Below are 25299 nucleotides of genomic sequence, written 5' to 3' on the forward strand. Positions count from 1 at the left end.
TTTAAACCTTTGTCAATGTTTTTATTCTCTCTCCCTCCCTCTTTGCTATTTCAACCTCTTTATTCTCAGTGCAAAACTTATTATATAAGCAATAAATATATAAAGGTAAAGACATTTTTAACAAAATCAAGTATGTTCTCCTAATCCCATCACCCAAACACTGGGTGATTTCTTTTCCTGCAACTTCCCTTCTATTCATGGTACTTCTCTGTGTGTGTGTGTGCTTTTTTGTTGCTTTAATCAGTTATCACACAGTTTTGAGTTATTATATCAAGTACTTTTCTAAACTGTGACTTTTTTGTATTTCTTTTATTGTTTTCTTGGCTGCTTAATATCCCATTATGATGCAACTGTACGTAACTGTCTTTTGCCATGTTGTCTTTAATATTACTGTATTTCACTCCATTACCATTTCTATTCTATTCTGTTCATTTTTTACTATACAAAACTGTTTTAAATATTACAATGTTCTAAGGCATTTCAGCCATTTCAACTTGTTTTTATCAAGAACGCTGAGATGAACATCTTAAAATACTTGGATATTTTCTTATTTTGAATTATTTGAATTATTTCTTTGGGGTAAATTCTCAGGAATAGCATTGTTAGGTCATTGGGCATAAGCATCGTTATGGCTTTTGATATTTCTGCGAGTACAAGCTTCACCAAATTTTGCCAAAATTGGATAGTATTTTTTAAAATTTTGTGAATGGGATGGATGCAAATTAATACATTGGCATTATTTGTATTAGAATATGTATTCATCTCATTTGTATTTCTATTGCATACATTGTCTATTTAAATCCTTTATGAATATATCATAAATTATAATGGACTTTCTAAATATTATAGATATTAATCTCTATTCCCGATTATGTAAATGTTTTCCCAATCCATTGCCCCTATTTTTACATGAATTTTGGCATTGTTACTATACAGAAGTTTTGACTTTTTCAATATTATCAACTTTGTTGTTCTTTTTTGTCGTGTTTTTTATCTATCGCTGGCAGCCAGAGGAAGTTTATTACTCTTCTGTAGATCTGATAAAACTAAAGTCTATTTTCTACCAGTCTTTTGATGTTGTTTTTTTTATTTAATCAGCTGTATATAATTTTAGTAGGTGAAGTGAATTTTTAAACCTAAATCCTCTTTTTCAGCTATTCTAGTTCTATCTATGAAGCTGGCCTCCCTCCCCCCATTAAGATACTGACTACCATGCATCCCGCATTATATATCACTGAAAGTGTTCCTTGCCTCACATGGTGGTCCACAGGCTCTATTTTTTTTATATACTTGATAATCCCAAGTTTTAGCTTTTCAATTGTTTGTTATAGTAGTGGTTGTATCCCATCTTATTTTTCTTTCATGTACTTTTTAGAATCGGATCCCAAAAAAGGAAATGATTTTAAAATAACTTATAACCATTTGGAGTTGCATAGGAAGAGCACAGAAAGATGACAAAACACATCACTCCCCTGGCCTTTGAGCCATGTCTCTCAGCAGATTCCTTTGAGGGAACTGGAGCACTTTGAAAACTATGGAAACTCCTTCAAGTAAGGGAAAACCCAAGAGTGCAAACTGGAACAAGGCATCTATCCCAGAAAGTATGAACCAGTGCACCAGCAAGACCTCATCCCATCCCGGCTTATCTTGGTGTAGAAGGCTGATTCTCAAATCCTTTTACAAAGGGAAACCCCCATGTGCACACATGCATACACACACACACACACACAGGCACATGCATACACACGCACACACAGAGATTTATTCAACATAAACTGCCGAACTAAACAGGGGTCAACCACAATTCAAATGAGTTTTAGAGGTGACAGGCATGATCTTTTGGAAGTTACTTCTATCAACTGGGCCAGAGGTCTCTTCCATTCCACATAACCTTCTCAGGGACCCACGGGCTTCTTTCCTGATTGTGGAGTCTGTGGGTACATTCTCCAGACCAGCAAATGAGGGCTCCTCCATGTGATCACAGTCAGAAGGATGTCCATGCAGAAACCCTTGGGTTCAGGCTCAGGAAGTGGTCCAACTTTCTCTGTTCACCTAAAACAGTAAGCAGCTTTTACTGGGTAGTCTTACCATTTGGCCAGCACCCTTCCCTAAATAGAATGGTCCAATTGCCTCCTTAATCCCACTGGACAGCAGGGGTTTCTTTAGCCTCATAAGAGAGAACTACTTTGTGAGGAAAATGGTAGGACTCATGACACATGATGGAAAGACATGTGTATTACCCAGGTCTATGTGGAAAGTCACATTCTAGGGGAACCGAGAAAATGCACCCAAAGTAGCACACAGATGCAGTGTGAATCTGCCCCTCCTAGCTGTATGATTTTGGACAAATGCAATAAACCTTCCAAGCCCCATTTATAAAAGATGAATAAGGATACCAGTCAAAGTTGATATGAGGATTAAATTAAATTATCTCTAGAAACTACCTATAGATTATTACTGTCTTAATATCTAAATGAGCCAAATAAAATAATTTGTTGCACATTTTTAAAGGATGCATGACTCCATCCATTAGCAAAGTCCTCTTTATACCCTCCAGGACTTCTCCATACTTCCAGGATGAAAGAGAATGTATACAACAGAGGACCATAACCTCTGGGGAATTATAGACCTCCTAGAGGATTTGGAGAATGTTAAGAGCTGCTTTTTTCCAAAGCAGCAGCAAATCGACCTCCTAACTGTAGAGCTCTGTGGGTGCCTTGAAGCAAACCTGTGGGCACTTCCACAGAGCCAGGGCTGAGAACTACTGCCTTGAGTACTCACACTTGCAGGCCCACCTCTGTCAGCAGCAAGGATAAGTGACTGTGACAACTCTGCCTCACTCCAGCCAAGCCATCATCCATAGCTGAGGGCTCTTCAGTCCACCCCGAATCCTGAGGGTTTTGCCATAAATCAGTACCTCTCCCCACACCACCCCACACCCTATGTTAAGGCAGAAGTCTGACAAAGTTTCGTGGTTCCTTTGCCCAAAAGAGGGGGTGGTAGCAGTATCGAATGCATTAATAAGGTTGCATTTTTTCACTGAAGTAATTTCCTCCTATATGATTTATGATTAAAAATAGTTAACACTTTTTGAGTCCTCACTACATGCCACACAGTGTACTAAACACTTGACATGCATTGTCATCTGGTTTTCCTAGGAACTGCATGAGGTGGATTTCGTTTTCTCCATTCAACGGTCAGTTAGCAGAGTCTTAGATGGTTTAAAAGTCACTTGCTGCAGGTCACCTAGCTGGTAAGTGACAGAGCCTGACTTGGAGCCCTGCTGTCACTGCTCTGGTCTCTGCCCCCTCCCACCAATGCACTGTGGATCTCCTGGGACATTTCAGAAGTACTGACACTTGAGGTCCTTAGTTGCTTCCCTGGGGATCCCCTATATTCTTTTAGCTCCTCAGCCTTGAGGAGCCATATCTGGGAAGATTGCCCTCCATATATAAGTGGCTTCCTGCTTGGAATCCATAATACATCATTCCCAAAGTTGTCAGAGTGTCCAACTTCCCCATAAATGGCCTACAGGGTCTTCAAAGCTTCCATGTCATCCCCTCTATGAATGTATTGCTTTCCATTACAGATAAAAACCAGCCTTTTGTCATATTTGAATTTCAAATATCAATCCACCATATCAGTTTGCCTGCCACTGTTCTCTAAGAATCCAGTTCAATCATTTGTGATGAAAATGAGGCTGGAATACAACGGAACAAAAGTGATCAAGTGTGTTTCAATTATACCTAAATCTTTATGGCCAATGCCTTGATAAGTTTTGATGTGTCTTGAAAATGCTTTTGCAAAAGATTCTTGAACATTCAACATTTTTCAAATGTTGGAAATACATATGTTTCAGGCAGTTTAACAGAATACCAGGTGGTTTACCAACCAATCAAGAGTTTAACCCTTTCTACTCACAGTCTGATGGGTTTTGTTACACCTACTCCTCCCACGTCTTCATCAGGATGATCTGACTCCAGCCTGGTCACCCTGTCCCAGCTCTGGTAGCCCCTTGTGTCAACAGCTTGGCTTTCTTGACCGAGCAAGGACTCACTGTGTTGAGCCACAGGGGCCATTGAGAAGGGCCACATTATATGACATCAAGACTCTTCTCGGGAGTTCCCGTCGTGGCGCAGTGGTTAACGAATCTGACTAGGAACCATGAGGTTGCGGGTTCGGTCCCTGCCCTTGCTCAGTGGGTTAACGATCCAGCGTTGCCGTGAGCTGTGGTATAGGTTGCAGACGCGGTTCGGATCCCGCGTTGCTGTGGCTCTGGCGTAGGCCTGTGGCTACAGCTCCGATTGGACCCCTATCCTGGGAACCTCCATATGCCGTGGGAGCGGCCCAAGAAAAGGCAAAAAAAAAAAAAAAAGACTCTTCTCTGAAATACATTTAGCCCAAGGGCAGTCAGGAGCAGATAAAGTAGGAATCAGCACTAGCAACTCGCTGAAAGAGATGCCTGGGGAGAGATGGTGCCACCTGTTGGAAGCAGCGGAGGAGGGCACGAACAGGGGGCCCAGGGAGTGGGAGGCCTGGGGTTGAATTCTGACTGTCACTTACTCCCTAATGACCCTGGGAAAGTCCCAAATGTGTCATCTGTAAAATGAGAATGATGATAACTCTATTTCATAGGGTTGTTGCCATGGAACATGGACCATGAGAAGTGCCACAATGAGATGTGACCCCCAGAGAAGATGCAAGGAGAACATGGTGATGCCCATGGACCATCATTCAGCCAAAGTGGAAACAATGAGCCCTGCTAGAAGAACCCAGTGCAGCCTCATTCTACCCAGACAGAGTGATACCCACCTGAGGGTGCCATCATCTGTGTTCTCAGCCTCCTCAAGGTCTTCCCACTCGCCCTCGCTATCACAGGATTCTTCCGGAGGTAAAGACTCTGAGAAAGTACCCCAAGAGCAGAACTGTGGTAGGGGAATGGTCCCCGAATCTGCCTCCAGACATTCTCCACAGGGTAGCTGGTCTTGCATTGTAGAATTGATGGTAAGGTACACTTCATCCTCCAAGGTGGGAGAAGGGGCTTCAGGTGGATAGCACATGTCACCTTCCTCACCATCACTGTACAATTCAGGGCCAGAAAATAGAAACCCATGTGTCTTCCAGCGCTGATCAGAAATTCCTCTCCCCTCCTCCCTTTTGCTTTCAGGATGCTCATCACAGGTGAGCCAGCCAGGCTTCAAACAGCTCCTGCCAGAGACTACTCTGGGACTAGGAGGTGAACAGGGAATAAGGCATGGCCCCTGACCTTGAGGAGCCTCTGATTTAATGGGAAGAGCCAATAGTGAAAAAAATGTTACAATCCAGGTAGTTAGTTCTATGGTAGAAGTAGCGCAGAGCATTATAGGAGCAGGGGCAGTCTTTACTGAGTCCAGGAGATCATGGGGGAACTTGCCAGAGGACACAGCATCAAAAGCTCAGAGCTGTGACCCAGTTCTAGGACTAACACTTCATGTGGGAAGTCAGCCAGACCTCCGGCAAGTTTATCAACTTCTCTAGAACCACAGTTTTTTTCATCCAAAAAATGGGAAGGTCAAGAAACTTAAAGGAGTGTTGGGATGCTTAAATTAAATATCCTGATACAGCCATCCATGGCTCCTGGTGAAGGGTTTAAGTTCTCAGTAAATGAAACATGCAATAATTACTACTATGGTTATGATTGCTATTTCAATGGGGGAATTAGATGGAAAAGGCCAAAGCAGGAGGCTGAGAACATCTCAAGCAGGTGACCTTCAAAGCATTTAATGCAAATTTCAGGTCCTTTTCTGAGCACTGAAAATGTGCCTATTTGGAGACAAAGCCAGCGGGAGTGACATGTACTCCCCATGTGACACAGGAAGCAGATGAACAGCAAAGTTCATTGTCTGGCAACGAAGTCACAGATGAACAGTGAAAGAGCAAGCCTTTCCACGGCTGCCTGAAGGTCCCCACACATGCTTTTTGATTAGAAAGAGCAGTCCATGTAGACGACAGAGCATTTTGCACAGCGCTTCCAACATGCAGAGAAGGTACTCAGAAAATATCTGTCGAGAGTCTGGTTAGAGAAGATGAGTAGGAAAATCTAAAAGAGATGCATATAGGTTGAGCTTTGTACCAAATGCATGAATCCTTGTTTCTCAGCCTCTTTCCCTACCTTTAAATCAATGGGTTGGCTTTGTCAGTGTCCCTTTCCTTTTTTCTTTCCCTTTCCAGCAATATCTCTTCGCCTTAAGGTCAGCTCTGGTACCTGGACCTCCCCATAGCTACAAGCCCCCAACACCATATACCTGGCCCTCCTTCCCTGTACATCTGGACTGTTCATCCTGACCTGAGTTTCACTGTCAAAGAGACATCAATTCTGCTTATATTAGAGCCACAGAGTTCATATAAGCCTGCGTTTCATGTAAATATATACACACTCATGTGTTTCAAAAGGAGACTTAGGCTACAAGGACTAAAGAAGAACATTCACTTTAAGACAACAATATCTAAACATCGCTAAGCACACTAAATTGGTTTACTTTTATTTTTTTATTTTTTTGGCCATGCCCACAGCATGTAGAAGTTCCTGGGCTAGGGATCAAACCCACGCCATAGCTGTAACCAGCGCCACAGCAGTGACAATGCTATGTTCTTAATCCAATGAACCACAGGTGAACTCTGAAAAATTGATTTAAAACCTTTAAGTACTTGTCTGAATTGTGTAGAAAATGTGTTTTCTTATTTACAATAGCCAAAACATGGAAACAACCTAAATGTCCATCGACAGAGGAGTGGATCAAGAAGATGTGGTACATATACACAATGGAATATTACTCAGCCATTAAACAGAACGAAATACCAGCATTTTTAGCAACATGGATGGGCCTAGAAACTATCATGCGAAGTGAAGTCAGCCATACAATGAGACACCAACATCAAATGCTTTCACTGACATGTGGAATCTGAAAAAAGGCCAGACTGAACATCTTTGCAGAACAGATGCTGACTCACAGACATTGAAAAACTTATGGTCTCTGGAGGAGACAGTTTGGGGGGTGGGGGGATGTGCTTGGGCTGTAGGATGGAAATCCTGTGAAATCAGATTGTTATGATCATTATACAACTATAGATGTGATAAATTCATTTGAGTAATAAAAAAATGTGTTTTCTTATAAGCGTAAGGAGGGAACACCACGGAAGTTTGGTTTTTTATAAGTTTTATTACGATTGATTTACAATGTTCTGTCAATTTCTGCTGTACAGTAAAGTGACTGAGTCAAACATATATAACACATATATGTTCTTTTTACCACATTACCCTCCATCACGTTCCATCACAACTGAGTAGATATATAGTTTCCTTTGCTATATACAGAAGTTTTGTCAAAGGACAGGAAATCCAGCCTAGTGCCTTGGTCCATCCTGCCCCTACTCCCCATCCCCCAGCCGCAAATTTCTCCCTCCCTCCCCGCCAAGAGGCAGGTGGCAACACTGCAGTGCCTGCAGTACCCCCCTCATCTCCCACCTCCATGCTTCTCCAACCTTCTAATAAGCTCCTTGTTCTCCAGGTTGGATCCAAGGCTCCAGCTACTGGCCCTGCCCAGAGAGACATCCAGGGAGGCTGTCAGCTTGAGAGGCAAGAGGCACAGCTGTTGGGTGTCCAGAAGGGGCTCAGTGGTCTCCAGGGTGATGTCCTGGCCATCATCCCAGCAGGAGTCAGGGAGAACAGCTGCCTTTCCATCTACCCTTCCACCCAGGCCACCAGGCTGCCCTTGGAGCTCTGACCTGGACGTTGCTGGTGGGCTGGGGAAAGGGAAGCGAGGAAAGAAGAGGCCTAGAGGAGTCCCCAGACAGAGCTGCTTCATGGAAAGGGCGAGAATCAGGGATTTGGAGAATTTGGTAAGATGGTGGCCTTGCTTTAGAGTAGGTCCAGGTGTGGCAGCAGGGGGACAGGCCAGGCAAAGAGGCAGGATCCTCCCCCCAGGGCTCAAGGCCAGCTCAGGGTCTGGGAATAATGCATTAGGACTCCCATCTAGAACCTGAAGGGAGCAGGGTGCTCTGAGCTCTCTGCTCACCCCCAGAAAGACTTCATGACCTCAGCTGATCCCTGCCCTCATTCCCTCCCTGCCAGAGGGAAGCAGCCTTTTATAGACAGATGGCACCTAGAGGAGAATCTGGAGACCGCATCTGGGCTCTGTGCCCAGCCACCTCCCCCGCACAAGCTGGCGGGGCCCGGGAAGCAGGCGCCCCACCAGATCCCACAACTCTGCAGCGACTGCTTTTAAGGAAAAAAATCCCAGTTCAGCTCTGAGGTCAGTGAAATCTTCATGAAGCTTCTTCAGACTGCTGGGTTTGAAGTTCAGTTGATAATCCTGAGCTGGAGATCAATATTTAGGAGTCATCAGAGTGGGGTACCTGGCTACGTGTATGGGGGGGCGGGCAGGGAGCCTGTCAGCATGCAGAGAGAACCCAACTGAAGGCAGCACTCAGCCCCATCCTGTCTGGATGCTGGGTGAGACCACTGTTGTTCCTGGTTGGGCATCTGCCCCACTCCCTCCTCTCGGTCACACTCCAACCACTTCACAGCAGTCCCCTGTGCCCTCTCATTTGATCCACAGCCCCACTTACCTGGAGCCTCATTCACTCCTCTGCCAGCTACTCTGAGGTCATACTCAGCATGGCAGCCAAGGTTGACTTAGACCCTCGGTCTCCCAATCATCCTTTGCTTTGCCAGGAACATTGCCTTTCCCAGAAGGAGGACAGTAACTAGGTTCATTTCAAGGAACTGGCTTCACTTTGCCTTCTTAAATGACTAAGAACACAAATCCTCACCTTCACTGGATGATATTTGTTGAAAATAGATGCATTTTCACTACAGAAATATAAGTATCCATTCGGGGGGTGGGGAGGAAGAGGAAGACGGGGAGGGAAGGGACAGTAGGGAAGGAAAACAGCCTTAAACTTTCTGCAGTGACCAACTTCCCATCCAGTGAGCGTAAGCCCCAAAGTGAACATGAGTGGGAAACTTGAATCTGTCATCCCTTCGTTCCTAAGAAGCCAGCATCTAAAGGTAAGCATCTTGCAATCAGCATGTCCATAAATGCAAGCCACCAGACTGCATCTGAAGTTCAGCCAGTGGAAAAGTAATCTGCTTTCACACCAAGGGGGAAAAGGCATCACGCCTTCCAAAGTGATGTTCAGGGTAATGTGACTTGATGTGATTTTCACCTTATGCCCAAACTTTAGAAACTAAGCTTACATAAGATGCAACTCCAGCCCAACACCAGGTCCTCTCTCTGGAAGGCACACAGTTCCAATGTTCCTCCATGAAAATGTACTGTACTGCTTTATGGCAACATGTTTATAAGGACCTACTGCTCTATGGTAGTAGTATGTGTACAGTGTTGTAAAAGAAGAGAATGGGCAGAGAAAAGTTAAACTTCAAGTTCTCCATGAACACTCTGGGTTTGCTGGGTGTTGGCAGCCATCTGACTGTAGGAAGTAGCCACCTGGTAGAGGGTAAGTTCTTGCATTTGCTGGAATCTCAATTGACGGGACTGCTCTTTAGCTGGAAATGGCTCAGGAAAGGGAAAGAAAACTGACTTGTGTTGAGTTCCTGCTGTGCACCAGGCACTGGGCTAGTGTATTCTTTCTTTAGGACTGAACTGCACACAGTGAGCATGCAGGGGATCTTCATTTACATTTAAGAAGCATCAAGCTCAGCGACTTCAACTCTCTAGGTGCACTAGTGAATGGTAGAGCTGAAATCAAGTCTATATGATCAAGAAGTCAGTGTTCTTTTTATTCTGTAGAAAGAGAACTTCACTCATGGGTACCAGAAACAAAGAGGCAATTACCTGGGACAGCCACTAGCCACCTCAGGACTGAGCTGCAGATATGCTGGGGGGTCCACAAAGAACCACAACTCCACTATGGAATCCTAATTCTGACCCTACCCAGGGACTAAGAGAACTGTGTCCAGGGATTGCTGGCATGTGCCATGCTTTTCCTCCTGTAGGGGGCAGTCACTCTGTGTGCTTTAAGTGCAAGCTAAGGTCCCATTGGAGGAGAAGCTAATATGATTTGAGTCCTTCCTTTGAAGAGAAAGTTCCCTGAATGGCAGAGAGAAAACACAGCACAAGTGAAACTCAGTAAAAGGAAATATGAGGAGGCAGAGCACTGCCATCATCAGGGCCATGGGAGGCAAGTGCAAGGGGGAGGAGTTGGCCATGGATGGAGTCAGTACAGAGAACAGAGAGGTTGCCACCTGTAACTCCATGGACCCCATGGGCCTGGGCAGTGTGTGTGTGGCAGCAACCAACATGGAAATCAGAGGCTCCACCAGAATGTCCTGAAGAAGTTCTTAGTATAATTCTAGGAAGAGACAACCCCATCCCTCTAAGGATGTCAGATTTGGGACATCTGGTATACCCTTGTGAGTAGGGCTGCTAAGACTAATTTGTTTCAGAAATATAAAATAGGAGTTCCTGTCGTGGTGCGGCAGAAACGAATCCGACTAGGAACCATGAGGTTGTAGGTTTGATCTCTGGCCTTGCTCAATGGGTTAAGGATCCGGCATTGCCGTGAGCTGTGGTATAGGTCACAGACAAGGCTTGGATCCTGCGTTGCTGTGGCTGTGGCCTAGCCTGGGAACCTCCATATGCCATGCGTGCGCCCCTAAAAAGACAAAAAGATGAAAGAGAAAGAGAGAAAAAAAAGAAGGAAGGAGGGAAGGAAAGGAAAGAAAGAAAAGAAATATAAAATAATGTGATGTTTCTTATTTTTTAAAAAAATGGGGGGGAATGAAGAAACATAAAAGGATAAAGGAGTCAGGATTTATAAGTAGAAGATAGAGAGAAGCAGTTTCCTCTTAATATAAGGAAGAACTTTCTGATCAACAACTGCACAATGATAAAATGGGCCACCTCAAAAGGTAGCAAGTTTTGTATCCCTGGAGATATTCAAGCAAAAGTGTGCCCTCTACTTCAGGGATATCGCACAGCAGATTCCAGCATGGGATACAAGAGTAGATGAGACTATTTTTATACTGAACAGTCCATGAATGAAAGAGGGACAACCTATACCAATAATTAGTTTAAAATGTTATTAATAAGAAATAACTATATTATATTAAAAGCATATGGCAAGTCAAACTCTAGGCTTGTACCTAAATCAAGAGCCACTTTATAATCCTGTCCATCACCCCAAACTATCTACCAGTAAAAGCTTTAAAAATTCAGAAGAGGAGTTCCCGTCGTGGCGCAGTGGTTAACGAATCCGACTAGGAACCATGAGGTTGCGGGTTCGATCCCTGCCCTTGCTCAGTGGGTTAACGATCCGGCGTTGCCGTGAGCTGTGGTGTAGGTTGCAGACGCGGCTCGGATCCCGAGTTGCTGTGGCTCTGGTGTAGGCCGGTGGCTACAGCTCCGATTGGACCCCTAGCCTGGGAATCTCCATATGCCTCGGGAGCGGCCCAAGACCAAGAAATAGCGCAAAAAAAGACCAAAAAAAAAAAAATTTTTCAGAAGAGTGGCCACATTCCTACAGGAAAAGTGCGGTTCCTTGGATGTTTCCTACAAGTTCATAGGAATAGTTGTCCTTGGATAAATCTCTGTAGGTTATTTCCTTTACCATTTGATCAAGGATATCAATTACTGCCTAGAATGCAACTAAGGAACTATACATAACACTTGTGCTTCTGCATTTTCAGGCAATGAAGATGAATACAGCTGATGAATAAGCTTGCCCACTCTGTTCTGCTTCACAGAGTAGCTGAGTTTTGTTTGGCTGGCACATTACAGTGTACTTTAAAAAAAATGTATCTGGATGCTTCTAAGAAATATAAGCCTGGCTCTTATCAGTCATAGATCTCACTCTGCCTAACTGCACTACCCAGCTGCTTCATAGTTCATGTCACCTACCTATCCTCATAGATCTGCCCAAATAAGAGCCATTTCATCTCAGTGAGTTTATACAGTATCAAAGCAAACCATTGTTTCCCGTTATCTGGCTTCTTTTTGTCCATGCATGTAGCTAGCACACCTCTAGGAGCAGTATCGTACCCTCTCTCAGTATCTGTACCCCTCTTTCTGCTCCTAACAGGTTTCTAAGCACCTTGGGTGTCTGTGATAAATATACTCATCAAACTGAATGCAAAAGCATGTTTTCCATTGGAACTGGACTGAGAACTGGAACTACTTAAAGATGGATGAGCACAAAAATGCAGACTAAGTTAAAAATAAATGGTAGAGTTCTCATCATGGCTCAGAGGTTAACCAATCCAACTATTATCCATGAGGACATGGGTTTGATCCTTGGCCTTGCTCAGTGGGTTAAGGATCCAGCATTGCCGTGAGCTGTGGTGTAGGTGGCAGACGCAGCTCTGATCCCGAGTTTCTGTGGCTGTAGTGTAGGCCGGCAGCTTCAGCTCCTATTGGACCTCTAGCCTGGGAACCTCCATATGCCATGGGTGGGGCCCTAAAAAAAAATAAATTAAATAAATAAATAAATAAATAAATAAAAAGCTATTAAAATGAATGTTTCATCCTGGTTTGAGGATGTAAATTTGTTTGTTTGTTTGTTTTAAAGCTGGTAATTATAAAGCTTTATATCAGCAATAGAAATGACGATGTACACAAGAGAACTTCTTTCTTAGCGCAATGCTTCAAGAGGCCATGAGGGATGCAGGGCAAAGGTTTGTATGCTGGGAAGAAACCCCAAGGCCAGCCATCTGAAGTCTCCAAGAGGACTGGAGGACTTTTGGGTGGGGTTTGCTTTCCCAAAAGCTCACAAGTTGTGGTTATAGTAGCTCCAGATTGTATGTGTCTCTCTTCCCCCCATCCCCTCCAAATGCTCAGAACAGTCCTGGGCCCAGAAAGCATCTGGGCACTTGTCTGAGTTATTGACGACTTGATTATAACTTCTCACAATGAAATGGATGCAATTTACAATATGTCTACAAAAGGATGATCCTTACCTTTCAAGTCTTCTGATATCACAAAGTGAATAGGAATTTTGCCTCGGGTCCTTTTCCAAAGAGGTAGCCAGTGCTGATGCCTCCATTTCTTGGTGAAGTCTGCATAAATGAGGGTAGCAATCCCGAGGATGCATCAAGGAAGTGGCCCAGCATCTCTCTATGCCTTGGTCCCATCGTGCCTCTCTGGGGGCCTGTTGGAAAGACTCTGGCCTGAGACCCAGGCCTTCCCCTGGGTCTGGGGAGGCACTGTCCCTCTGGCTGTCCTCTTGATCCAGGCTGGGGCTCTGCTCTGAGTCAGTGCACGTTGCCCTAGTGAATTCTTTGTCTGCTGACAGCACGGGTGTCTATTGAAAGAAATGCTAAGGATTATTGCCATGGTGCCCACCAAACAACATCTAAAAACTGCTTTTAAAAAAATAATAAGCCTTTTTTTTTCCCCTGTGACTGTAGAGCAAAGAAGTTAAGAGATGGGTTCTGGGGCCAGTCTCCCTCTGTCAGAACCCCAGCTCCCACTGGACTCCAGGCAACACACTTAACCATCTCTAAGCCTCTTAGCTTGGGGCCACTCAGAGCTCTTGATAAATGTGGGCATCATTCATTTATTAATCAAAGATATTTTGAAATGTTTAAAAATATGAAAACACAAGTAATGACTCTTTATCCCACTTTCCAATAAGAAATTTCTTTAAAGTTTCTCTATCCTCTTCTGTTCTCACTCAAGAATGGTCCGTTTTGCCCAGGCTCTTCTCCTCTCCCCTCACGGTACCCGTTCCTGGGTCTCCTCACGTCTCCAACCATCACTTGATTTTCCTCGACTGCTTACATCCCTCTGGGGCCTTTTATCTTCTTCTTTTGCTGACCAGCGATGACATGCTAACACTGCTCAACTTTCTACAGGCCAAAAACATCTGCACTTCAGTAGAAAACTACACGTTGTCTATAGCACCGCCTTGGGGGTATCTGATTCTAGCTATATTTCTCATTTTGAGCTACCTTATAAATAGCTCTCTATAAATAAACATGTTGTTCTTTGAAATCTCGCTTGAACAAGTTTGAACACCTGCCTGTTCCCTCGTGGAATGAGTTCAATAAGATCTTTCATGTTGTTCATTAGTATGGTCTCTCTATGTGAGATTCGTGATAACCCCTTTCTGAAGGTTATTTTTACCACTTCCATTCCATGACCCACATCCCGAATGTAATAGAGCATGCGGACTTCCAAGACAGGCAAGGCTGGGCTCCCGCCCCTGCCCTCACTCAGAGCACAGGAACGTTTCCTCTGCCCCAGGCCCAGTGGTCTCCTCACCTGTCTGATTGTCCACTCCCCACAAGGAGAGGGGGATATACCCCAAAATGTGCACTTTTATTTAATTATAAATTATAAACATGACTCTACTGACATGCACGGTACATTAGAAGGAGTACACCAAAAAAGAAAATTTGAAATGGATGAGATAAAAAATAAGAAGAATAGTTAAATTTTCTCTCATACTCCTTGGGAGGCCTTCAAAATCTCCTTTTTTAATCAATCTTCTCGGGAGTTCCTGCTGTGGCTCAGCAGTAAGGAACCCAATTAGAATCCATGAGGATGTGGGTTTGATCCCTGGCCTCGTTCAGTGGGTTAAGGATGTATTGTTGCCATAAGCTGTAGCATAGGTCACAGACATGGCTCGGATCCCGCATTGCTATGGCTGTGGCATAGGCCGGCAGGTGCAGCTCCGATTCGATGTTTAGGCTGGGAACTTCCATATGCCGCAGGTGCAGCCCTAAAAAACGAAACAAACAAAAATAAATAAATAAATAAATTTAATAAAAATAATCGTTCTTCTCCTTCCAGCTCATCATCCCCAGGACTCGCTCTCCAGAAATCCTTCAGCCTCTTCCAGGCCTTTGCCCTCCACCACCCACTCCAGCAGGTCCCCATGGCAGTTAGGAGGGAATCACCACACTACCAAGATTTCCAAGGCCCTATAGCCTGTGGTCCATCCCACTTCCCTTCAGTAACTACAGTCCAGACACAACCATTACCTTCTTGTCTGTCAAATATCCAGGTCATTCCTGTCTCAGAGCCTTGGCACCTGGTAGCCCTTCTCCCTGGAATAACCTTACTCCAGATGTTTGTACAGCTGCCGCCGCCTCCTAACAACTCTAGTTCTGAACTAAATGCTCCTTTCCCTGGTCTTCAATCTGCCCTCTGGAACCATGTGAATGAGTGAAAATTCTTCTTGGCCCTTGGATATGAGGAGAGGGAAGGCAACCCCATTCTGAGCCCCAAGCCCTGCCCACTGGATGTTTCCAGGCTCTCCTGGGAGAGGCTCTTCTTCAGGACAAAAGGACAACTATTTCCCTGGCATTTCCCAGATATCTCAACAAAAACACCGGGTAACAGCCTCTTGGCCTCATCTTTGTGTGTGTGAACTTGACCCTCTCCCACCCTCTCCCACCCATTCAGTTTCTTGACACAATTGCTGGCATTTACCTTCTTTTCCAAACTGACAACTTTCTTTTTTTTTTCTTTTTATGGCCGCACCCATGGCATATGGAGGTTCCCAGGCGAGGAGTCAAATCAGAGCTGCAGCTGCAGCTGCCAGCCTACGCCACAGCCACAGAAAAACCAGATGCAAGCCGCATCTGTAACCTATGCCACAGCTCACGGCAATGCTGGATCCTTTAACCCACTGAGCAAGGCCAGGGATTGAACCCACATCCTCATGTATGCTAGTCTGGTTCTTAACCCACTGATCCATAATGGGAACTCCCAAACTGACAACTTTCTGATTTCCTTCCCATAGCTTTTTTTTTTCTCATCAAAGTTGATATCAAATGACCTCCTGGAGTCCAAGCATCAAGAGGATCTAGGTGACAAAATCCCCTGGGCTGTCTCCAGCAACTGTCACCCTCAGTGATGATAAGTGATGGATTTTATCCATGTCTTATTCACATCTCAGATGAGGGATCATGAGGCCTAGAGAAGCTAGGCAAGTACCCAAGGCCCACGAAGCAAGAGTGGCCCAGCAAGTATAGGGATTCCAGAGTGCCCACAGATCCCCCTCCAGGACTGAGGCCCTCAGCCCCCTGCTGTCAGGAGTGCCAACTGCTGGTGGCTCACAGCTCGCCTCTCCCCAGGAACTCCCTCAGCCAAAGTGAGGCCCCTCCCTAGGGACGGCCCATACCCTGGTGCTGGTTGATGCAGAGAGCAAAGGTATAGGCTCTTTGGGGACAGCTCTGAGGGACCATCCCAGCTTCAGAGCTCCCTATGGGGTCACCCAGGGCCCTTGTTACAGCAGTACCCCATCAACTTTCCCTTCTGCCCAGCCCTGCTCCTCTCACCCTCACAAGGCTGTTCCCAAGAGACAGCCCCATAAACCTCCTAAACTTGAATCTCTGATACAGAGTCGGTGTCCGAGGAACAAAACAAGTGGCACTGTGATGTTTAATTTTGAGGGGGGGGTCTTTTTTCTCCTTTTTTTTTTCTTTTTTTTTTTTCTTTTTAGTGCTGCACCTGCAGCCTATGGAGGTTCCCAGGCTAGGGGCCTAATCAGAGATATGGCCGCCGGTCTACGCCACAGCTACAGCAAAGCCAGATCCAAGCTTACACCACAGCTCATGGCAATGCCAGATCCTTAACCCACTAAGCAAGGCCAGGGATCGAACCCACAACCTCATGGTTCCTAGTCAGATTCGTTTCCATTGCACCACAACGGGAACTCCAGATGGTTAATTTTGTATGTCAACTTGGCTGGGCCACAGTACTTAGGTATTTGGTCAAACATTAATCTGGATGTTTCTGCAAAGGAATTTTGAAATGATATTAGAATGGAAATCAGAAGACTTGGAGTAAAGCAGATTGCCTCCCAGAATGTGGATGAGCCTTATCCAATCAGGTGAAGGCCTCAAGAGAAAAAAGACTGAGATCCCCAAGAAAGAATGGATTCTGCCTCCAGACTGCCCTAGGATTCACACTGCATCATCATACCTCTCTGGTCCAATTGGCCTCCCTGCTCTGAAGAATTTAGACTAGACAACCCCCACAATCACAGAATTAATAGATTTAAGCCAATTCCTTAATATCTCTCTTTCTTTCTTTCTCTCTTTCTCTCCCCCTCCCTCTTCCTCTCCCTTTCCCTCTCTCTCTTCCCCCCTCAACACACACCACCCTATTGGTTCTATTTCTACAGAGAACCTAGTACAGGCATCAATGTAAAAATTATGAATTTTCCTGAATCCAACCCCTCTCCTCTTTGCACTAGACCACACAGGTCTAATTCATGCTTTAGAAGGGTGGACATACACCCTGGTCTCCATTTCTCTCCTCACCTTCCCTTCGTCTGGTTTTATATCTATTCCCCACCCCCAGCTCCTGGTTTCCCCTCTCCGATGCTTGGGCTGCCAGACAGCCTGGCCCTAGAAGTTTCATGGCCCAGATCTAAACACATAACCATCTACAAGAATATTGGGAGAGGCAGAAGAAGGGATAGAAAGGTGAAGGCAAAGATAGGACCCTGTGAACTTGTCACAGAATAACCGAGGTTTGAGGCCCAGCTACGTTCCCGCCCCGTTGAAAGAAGACAGCATTGAACTCTACTGAAAGCAAGGTTGGGCTTCTCAGGACCCATCAGAAAAGAAAAGGGGTGCCTGACTGTGAGGCACATGGAGAGGACAGAGGGTACCATCCCTTACCTGCCAGCCCTGGTCCATCTCAGGCAGTGCACCTGGCGGGGGCCGGCAAAGCAGGAGTGTGACTTCCTGTGAGGCCCCTCGCAGCAGATGGAGCACCTCCTACAGGAAACCAAAATCCATGGTTAGACGTGGGCTGGCGTGGCTGTGGGATGTCTGTGCCGCCCACTATCTCCCTGGCCCTGGCCCCTTCTCCCCCAACCTCCATCTCATTCTTGGCTCCAAAGAGGTTTGAAGAACACTGCTGTGGGCCTGACTTCCCAAAATGCAAGGAGCCAAGGCCATTGGCCTGTGGTTCCCACAAAGATGATGAGACAGTGCTGAGCTGGAAATGGCCAAGATCTGCGCAGGGCCTTTTCATTGCAGCATCTGCCCATACTAATGCCTTTTCTTCAGAGAGTGACTCAAGCAAATGATTGTTCCCTTTTCAACCTCCTTTCCCTCCCTATCCCCCTCATCTCAGGGGCCACCACCCCAATCTCTAAAGCCGGACCCTCAACCTTGAGCTTCCAGCCAAAGCTCAGCTCAAGCCCTCAGAACCTCTCGCCTGTGAAATTGCAGTGACCTCCTCTCTGCTCCCTGCCTCCTCCACCGTCACCCACCTCCCTTCCTCCACATCACTAAAGTGCAGTCGTTCCAAAATGCAGATATAACCAGATTCTTCTCCTACTGAGGCCCCTCTCCAGCTCACCTCACCCTCGATATAAGCAGCACCCAGAAGCTGTTCTTACCTGCCATTGCCTCTCACCCTGCTCTCTCCCACCTGCTACCCTCTACATTCACATCCTAAGCTCCCACCTTGCCAAACCTCTTGCTCCAAGCCACCCTCTCAAAGGCCAGGGCATGAGGTTGGCTGAATAGCTCTTCTCATCTGTCTAAACCAGGACTTATCAACCTCTTGGCACTATTGACGTTTCAGGCCAGATGATTGTTGGCGCTGCCCTGTTCACTGCAGGATGTTAAGCAGGCTCTCTGGTCTCTACCCACTAGGTGCTGGTAGCATCCATAAGTTGTGACAACCATAAATGTCTCTGGACTTCACCAAATGTCCCAGTACATAAAAGCACCCCCTCTTGGGAACCACGGATCTGGATCCTATGCAGCACCCCCAGCTGCAATGGACTGCCATGAAATGTGTCCTTTCCGGTCCCCTGGTGTAAGCACTGCAGCCGGGGATTTAATCTCTCCTGACACTTATTTCCTGCAGTGAGTGTAGTACCCTTATCTGTCCCACTGCCCCTGTGAGCTCTGAGACCATATGAATAGTCTGACTCTGTGTCTCCAACCCCTCACGCAGTTGCTGGCCCAGCAGCGGTTCTCAGAGGACCATTCCTATATCAGATGAAGGACGCAGGCTGGATAAAGGCATCCCCACCCTAACCTTATTCTGAGGATTCTCCATCGCTCCCCATCCCACCTAGTGCCACTCCCTCCTTCGTCTGCCTTGCTTTGTGCCCAGCTTGCTCTGTGCCCACCTTGCTCTGTGCCCTAGAGTGTGGGCTGCAGAGATGTTTCCTTCTGGCCTCAGCCAAGGGGATTGGTGAGAAGGGATCAGAGCCAAGGAGGAGATGGAAGTCCAGGTTTGCTTTCCTGCCTTTCTCCCCGTCAAGTTGTCACAGGATGACTGTGTCCCTCGGTTGTTTTCACAGCTCATGTCAGCTTCTCAGTTTCTAGGGTTTGGTACTTGCTCACACCTGTCTCCCTTTGGACTTGGGGATATGTGAGTAACTGCCCAGCCCCAGGGCTCTTATACTCCCTCTTGAGTTTCCCAACAACCTCCACCCCTTCTGCTTTCGTTTTTCTTTTCTTTTCTCTTTTGGTCACCCCATAGCACATGGAGTTCTGCACTGCAGCTGAGGCTACACCAGATCCTTTAATTCACTGTGTCAGGCCAGGGAATCGAACCTGTGTCCTGGCACTGCAGAGAAACTGCCAATCCCACTGCGCCACAGCAGGAACTCCTGAGCTTTTTTTTTTTTCTCTTTCCCACACCTTTTTTAAATGTTCTCAAATGGCCCAATTTCTGACAGGACCCTAACGGGTATATACAATATTTCACTGAGAATTTTTACTGTAAATATTAAGAATTGTCCACCTTTTACTCTTTTTTTAAATTACGTTTTCGATCTTACCCATGACAACCAATGCAACACCACACATCAAAGCTGTAAATTTAGTAGAGAAATGGGGAAAGGGGTCAGAAAGGGACCCACCGTAGCCCCTTGAGCCCTCACACCCGCTTCTGGGAGTATGATGGGGGACCTTTAGCCAGCACAGAAGCTAGAGTGTTGTCTTCCCTTTCCTTACGAACCTAAGGAGGAGCAAGGCTTACTCAAGGTCAGATACTTAAGAATTGAGATGGAAAATGGAATAAGAGACTGTTCTGCTAGTTTCTCTTTTTGTATGATTCAAGTCAAGCCTCCAGGGGTGATTTCCAAGAGCCCAAATTGTTGACGCCCCTCGCTGAGTGGCCCTGAAGGGAACATGGTGGACCTCAGCCCACACACAGGGCTACACCCCTCACGGCCTCCCACCTGGAAGTCCAGGCCTTCTGTGGGCCTCCCATTCACTGCCAGGATGATGTCACCAGCTGCGATGGCCCCATTCTCCTCGGCGGGCTGCCCCGGAAAGAGACGCTTGATCCTCACAAGATCATTCTTAAGGTGGCTGCCACTCTCGCTCTCCATCTGCACAAAACTGAATCCCAAACCGCCCGCGTTCTTTTTTAGTTTGACTTCAAACTTAGGACCTGCATGGTGGGAGGCGAACAAGATCAATCCTTCAGTAGATTACAGATGAAATTGGCCAGTTGCAAATGATCAAGTAGATGAATTATTTCTCTTTTACACTGAAAGATCTCATTTTGCTCATTTTAAGGCCAGAGACCATTCTACTTGTGACAGGGCAGTGCCATCCAATGGAAATGTGTGAGCTGTGTATGCAAACCACATACATAATTTCCCAGTTTCCAAACAGCTACATTTTAGAAAGTAAGAGGAAACAGGTAAAATAAACTTAATCCAATATTTTATTTAACTCAAGAGACCTAAAATATTGCCATTTCAATGTATAATCAATATAAAAAATTATTAATGAGTTATTCTCCCTTCTTCTGATGAACTAAGTCTTTAACTCGACTATGTACTTTACCATTCAGGATAGGCCACTCACTTGGAGTGCTCGTCAGCTACAAAGGCAAGCAGCTATCATATTGGACAGAGCAATGATAGACAATCAACAAAGTTTATATGTAAAGGTACAATTTGTAGACATACACAATATTCCCAGTCAGTAAGACTTACATATATTCCTGCTACTCCTTTGGAACCCCCATCATTTTTTAGTGTACTTGAAAAAAATGTTTTTGCCTAATTCGACCATGGAGACCATGATGGCCAACTCTATGAAAATGTCTTAGTTGCTATTTTGTTTGCCCTATGAACTGATCAGAAGATAAAACAGCTGCTTCTGGGCACTCAGGATGGACACAGCATCGGGAACTTAGGATGTCTGGCAGCCAAAGAGGCCTCTGAGCCTCCCGTAACCTACCTTTACCAACTCAGTGGACAATCAGTCAGTAGAAGGACAGGCTACTGATTTGTAAACCATGATCTAGGGCAAGAACGAAAGTGTCTGATGCAGTTTGGTTTGGGTATGTTGTGGGCCCAACTTCACCCTAGCCATCATCTGACTTTGCCTCTTGAACTCATTCTGTAGTCAGTTTCTCCAAAGCCTCAACTGGAATAAGCCAAAAAACAATGAAAGAGGAAAAAGACTTTTTTTTTTTGCTTTTTAGGGCCTCACCTGTGGCATATGGAAGTTCCCAGGCTAGGGGTGGAATTGGAGCTGCAGCGACAGGCCAAAACTACAGCCACAGAAACACTAGATCCGAGCCGCCTCTGTGACCTACACTGCAGTCCATGGCAAGGCCGGATACTTAACCCACTGAGCGAGGCCAGGGATCAAACCCACATACTCATAGTTGCTAGGTTCATTACCACTGAGCCACAACGGGAACTCCAGAAAAAGATATTTTTATGTACTTTTGTTCCCCCTCCACCCACCCCATCACTCACTACAGTTACCTTGCATTCGACTTGCCTTACACCTTCAGGAACATCCCTATAAAGGGGTTGAAAAGTGACTAAGCTCCAAATCATGATAAACTAAGGAAATAAATGCTTTCCTAGCAGGAAACAAAATCATAGTGAAGTGCAGAGAGGCAACTCATCAGAAGATGTGCAATAATGTCCCTGTAAACTGATGGTGGGTTTGCTTTTTAGTTTAGTTTAGTTTAGTTCAGTTTTGCTTTTGGGGGCCACACCCACAGCAAAAGGAACTTCCCAGGCTAGGGGTTGAATCAGAGCTACACCTGCCAGCCTGCACCACAGCCACAGCAACTCAGGATCTGAGCCGTGTCTGTGACCTTCACCACAGATCACAGCAACACCATATCCCCAACCCACTGAGCAAGGTCAGGGATTGAACCCACATCCTCATAGATACTAGTCAGATTCGTTTCCGTTGCACCACAATGGGAATTCCAGGTTTGCTTTTTATTTTATTTTATTTTATTACTCAAATGAATTTATCACATTTGTAGTTGTATAACGCTTATAGCAATCTGATTTCACAGGATTTTGCTTTTTAAATTGATGCTAATAACAAAACTAAGTTTCTGAGCACCTTCCTCTCCCCACCCGCCTCATCATTCCTCAGGATTCTATTACAAATGTCTAGGCCAAAATGTTGACTTTTGGTCAGATAATGCATGACCTTTTCATTCCAATTTCATCCCCAAAATTTATACACAAACACTCCAGCAATTGATCAGAAAAACCTCAGAAGGCTGGGGGCAGAGTTATGCCTGGTTATCATTTGAAGACAATGCATTTTTTTTTTTCAAATACGTGTTCCATTAGATCGGCTTCCATCACATCAGAAAGCCGACCGCATCATGACCACCACTGTTCACTATCTTTTGAGAACCTAGAGGAAGACTTCCTGCTTTCCCTTTGACGATGACAATCCAAAAGCAGCACAGGATAACATGACAATAGTGACACTCAATTCTCTCTCCTCTCACCATCTGTCGCCGAGACACTGCTCACGGGCCTTCCAGGCAAGACTGTTGCCACGGAAACAGCCGTGCGTTCATCTTCCATCCTGTCATTAGCAGAAGGACACTGCTGTGCAGTTCTGAGGCCTCTTCTCTCTAAGACCAGTCTTGCAACCTAGAAGGGTGGGTGGACAAACTCAATTTACACCTCATATGGCAACCAGAAGGCTCTCCCTTTACCCTGCAAATGCTTCATAATTTTCTGATATTTCCAGTAGCTGCTTCATCTCAAACCAGAATCTCCAATCTAGCCTATTTGTTGGGATCCAGAGCCTTATTTCCAACTGTCTGTTGGACAAATGCTCCTGGAAGTAACATGTGTATTTCTACTTCATTGTACTCAGGGCCAAATTCATCTTCTTCCTCTCACTCGCCCTCATTTTCCCCTCCACATTCTGCCTAAAACATTCCTCTTCTTGCATTTGCTCTCTCAGAACATGGACCCATGCCTCAACTAACCTTCCAGGGGCCACATCTACAGTGGCCCAGCTCTCCCCCCCATCTGCTATCCAAATACCCTTCTGGCTTCTAAGGTTTGCATTCTCCATTGGAAAGATCTTCCCCATGTCTCGCCATTCCCCCGTTCCCTCTCCTAATGCCAATGGCCAGTTGGACTGGGGCAAGGTCCCTCTAACTTGGCTTCCTGGACCCTATCTCCTTCTTCTTAAGGCTCCTCCCACCAAGGTTATCCATGGATTGAAATAAGACACAAGTTGAATACACAACACTCTTCATTAAAAGTTTCCAGTGTTTCCCATCATCTAAAATCCAACCCCTGGCCCAGTATCCCAGGCCTGTGCCAATCCAGCCTCCCCCTTTCTGTCTGGTTCACGTTCCCACTCTTCTTCTCCACATACTGTATCCTCCTGTTACCCAGAGTATGATTCAAGACCCAGGGGCTAGACATCATCTGGAAGCCTTTTAAAAAAATAAGATTCTCCTTCAGGGACCTTGACCCTGCTGACATCCTCCTGCACCAGTGGTCATTCATCACCAAGCCCATGATCCCAGAGTGACAGTTTCTACCTGTCATCACTGCCAGCAAGCTGGCCAAGTACCTTCTCTAAGCATGACTATTAGCAAAGTTCTAAAGAGGAGAGAATACTAACAAATCATCTGTTCTCAAGATACGTCAACCAAGGTCGCCAGGACAAGTAAATCTCACCACAAACCAGAAGAATGTTTTGGAAAAGGAAAACAAAAAGGAGAACCTTCCACTCCTCTGTTTTCCAGATGGGTCCCAGGAGTCCCTCGTGCCTCTGTCCACTCCCTAGTTACCAAGAGGGAGATGCCCCATTAGGACTATGGCAAGTGAAGGCTGCCACCCTCAGGCAGAATAAGGGACACAGTGTAGTAACACCCACATGCCACCTGGGCACTGAGCATCTGGTGGGTAAATGCTCTTGGCCTTTAAATTTCTATCTCATTGTAATGAAAGGACTCCCCCAGGACAGAGCGGCCTGTCATCACACAGAGTGATGGGAATGGCATGAACTTGGGTCAGGGGTGGGTGTCGGTAAGTGCCAGGGCAGGTGGTGAGAAGCCCTGAGAGCAGAGGGAGGCACAGGTCATTTATGGCTGGAGCAGAGGGCCTGAGGCGGGCAGCCAGTGACAGGCAAGACAAGTCGCTTCACAAGGTTGGCTCAGTCCAGTTGTTTGATTCCAGAATCTAGGCAAGTGACAGTAAGCTTTTCAAGGCTCTTTATAGGGGGTAAGCTTTTTGGCTTTAGGAACATCTGCCTGCTTCCTCCTAACTTTCACACCTCATAGAAAAGTGCTACTAAAAAGAAGATGTGAAAGGAAAAAAATAACAAAAGAGACAAAAAAAAAAGTCTCCTTTTGTTTGCTGCCTACCCTCCCCCCCCCACTCAGAGGCAAGCGCAGCTTTGGATGTGGTCCAGGAAAGCTCCCCTGGAATAAGGCACTCACCTGCCCAGAGCCCTTGAGGCACTGCACGGCCTGCTTGTGGGTGAGGCCGCACAGACTCACTCCGTCCACCTGCAAGAGCCGGTCACCTGGGAGGGGGACAGATGTCATGTCCCCGAGCTCCTGGGGCTGCAGAAAGGATTCTTCTGGGAGGCCCCTTCCCAGCGCCCCTCCACGCAACCTCAAGGAAGGGCAGGGAGCCAAGTTGGGAGGAGTCCCGCCCAGGCCTGAGGACCAGCTGCCTCTGTGAACACCTCCACAGATCAGTGGTCAGAAATCTCTCTAGTACTGGCTCACAGAGTAGTTAAGCCATTTCTCTACAGCGGCATCCTTTCTTCTGGATTTCTCTGAAATGTTCTGAAAGGTTTTTCCAAGTCACTTGGGGGTAATACTTATATCTCCATGATGGATTTTGTGGGGTTTTTTCCCATTTTTGCCTGCCCCGAGGCAAACGGAGTGCCCAGGCAAGGGATCAGATCCGAGCCACAGTCATGACCTAAGCCACAACTGCAGCACTGGCCAGGTCCTTAATCCACTGTGCAAGGCTAGGGATTAGACCTTTGACCCAGCGCTTCCAAGATGCATGGGTCCCATTGTGCCACAGCGGGAACTCCTCCAGGAT

The 25299-nt window shown here is 46.0% G+C and overlaps 1 protein-coding gene across 17 annotated transcripts in view; it reads right to left on the reverse strand.

The window, feature by feature from the left end:
* FRMPD2 (FERM and PDZ domain containing 2) overlaps positions 1–25299 on the reverse strand; it is a 119996-nt gene continuing 94697 nt past the window's right edge. For 3 of the 17 annotated variants that reach the window (XM_021073048.2, XM_021073049.2, XM_084996468.1), the window contains 7 exons: positions 24681–24766; positions 22719–22866; positions 20167–20381; positions 17636–17734; positions 12956–13299; positions 4813–5079; positions 1–2052 (listed from right to left, as the gene is read on the reverse strand). In XM_021073048.2, coding sequence (XP_020928707.2) covers positions 2049–2052; positions 4813–5079; positions 12956–13299; positions 17636–17734; positions 20167–20381; positions 22719–22866; positions 24681–24766 — 1163 coding nt within the window. In that variant the 3' untranslated portion in view covers positions 1–2048. Of the gene's footprint in view, positions 2053–2795; positions 2892–4812; positions 6080–7179; positions 8357–12955; positions 13300–17635; positions 17735–20166; positions 20382–22718; positions 22867–24680; positions 24767–25299 lie in introns of those variants that run through there. The other 14 variants (XM_084996474.1, XM_084996475.1, XM_084996476.1 and 11 more) reach the window with 7 other exon arrangements.

Source organism: Sus scrofa, chromosome 14 (genome assembly GCF_054392235.1).
Source record: "Sus scrofa isolate SSC_HxYL_T2T_F1_AM1 chromosome 14, Sscrofa_HxYL_maternal_Yorkshire_Landrace_v2.0, whole genome shotgun sequence".
In the NCBI taxonomy this organism is placed as follows: domain Eukaryota; kingdom Metazoa; phylum Chordata; class Mammalia; order Artiodactyla; family Suidae; genus Sus; species Sus scrofa.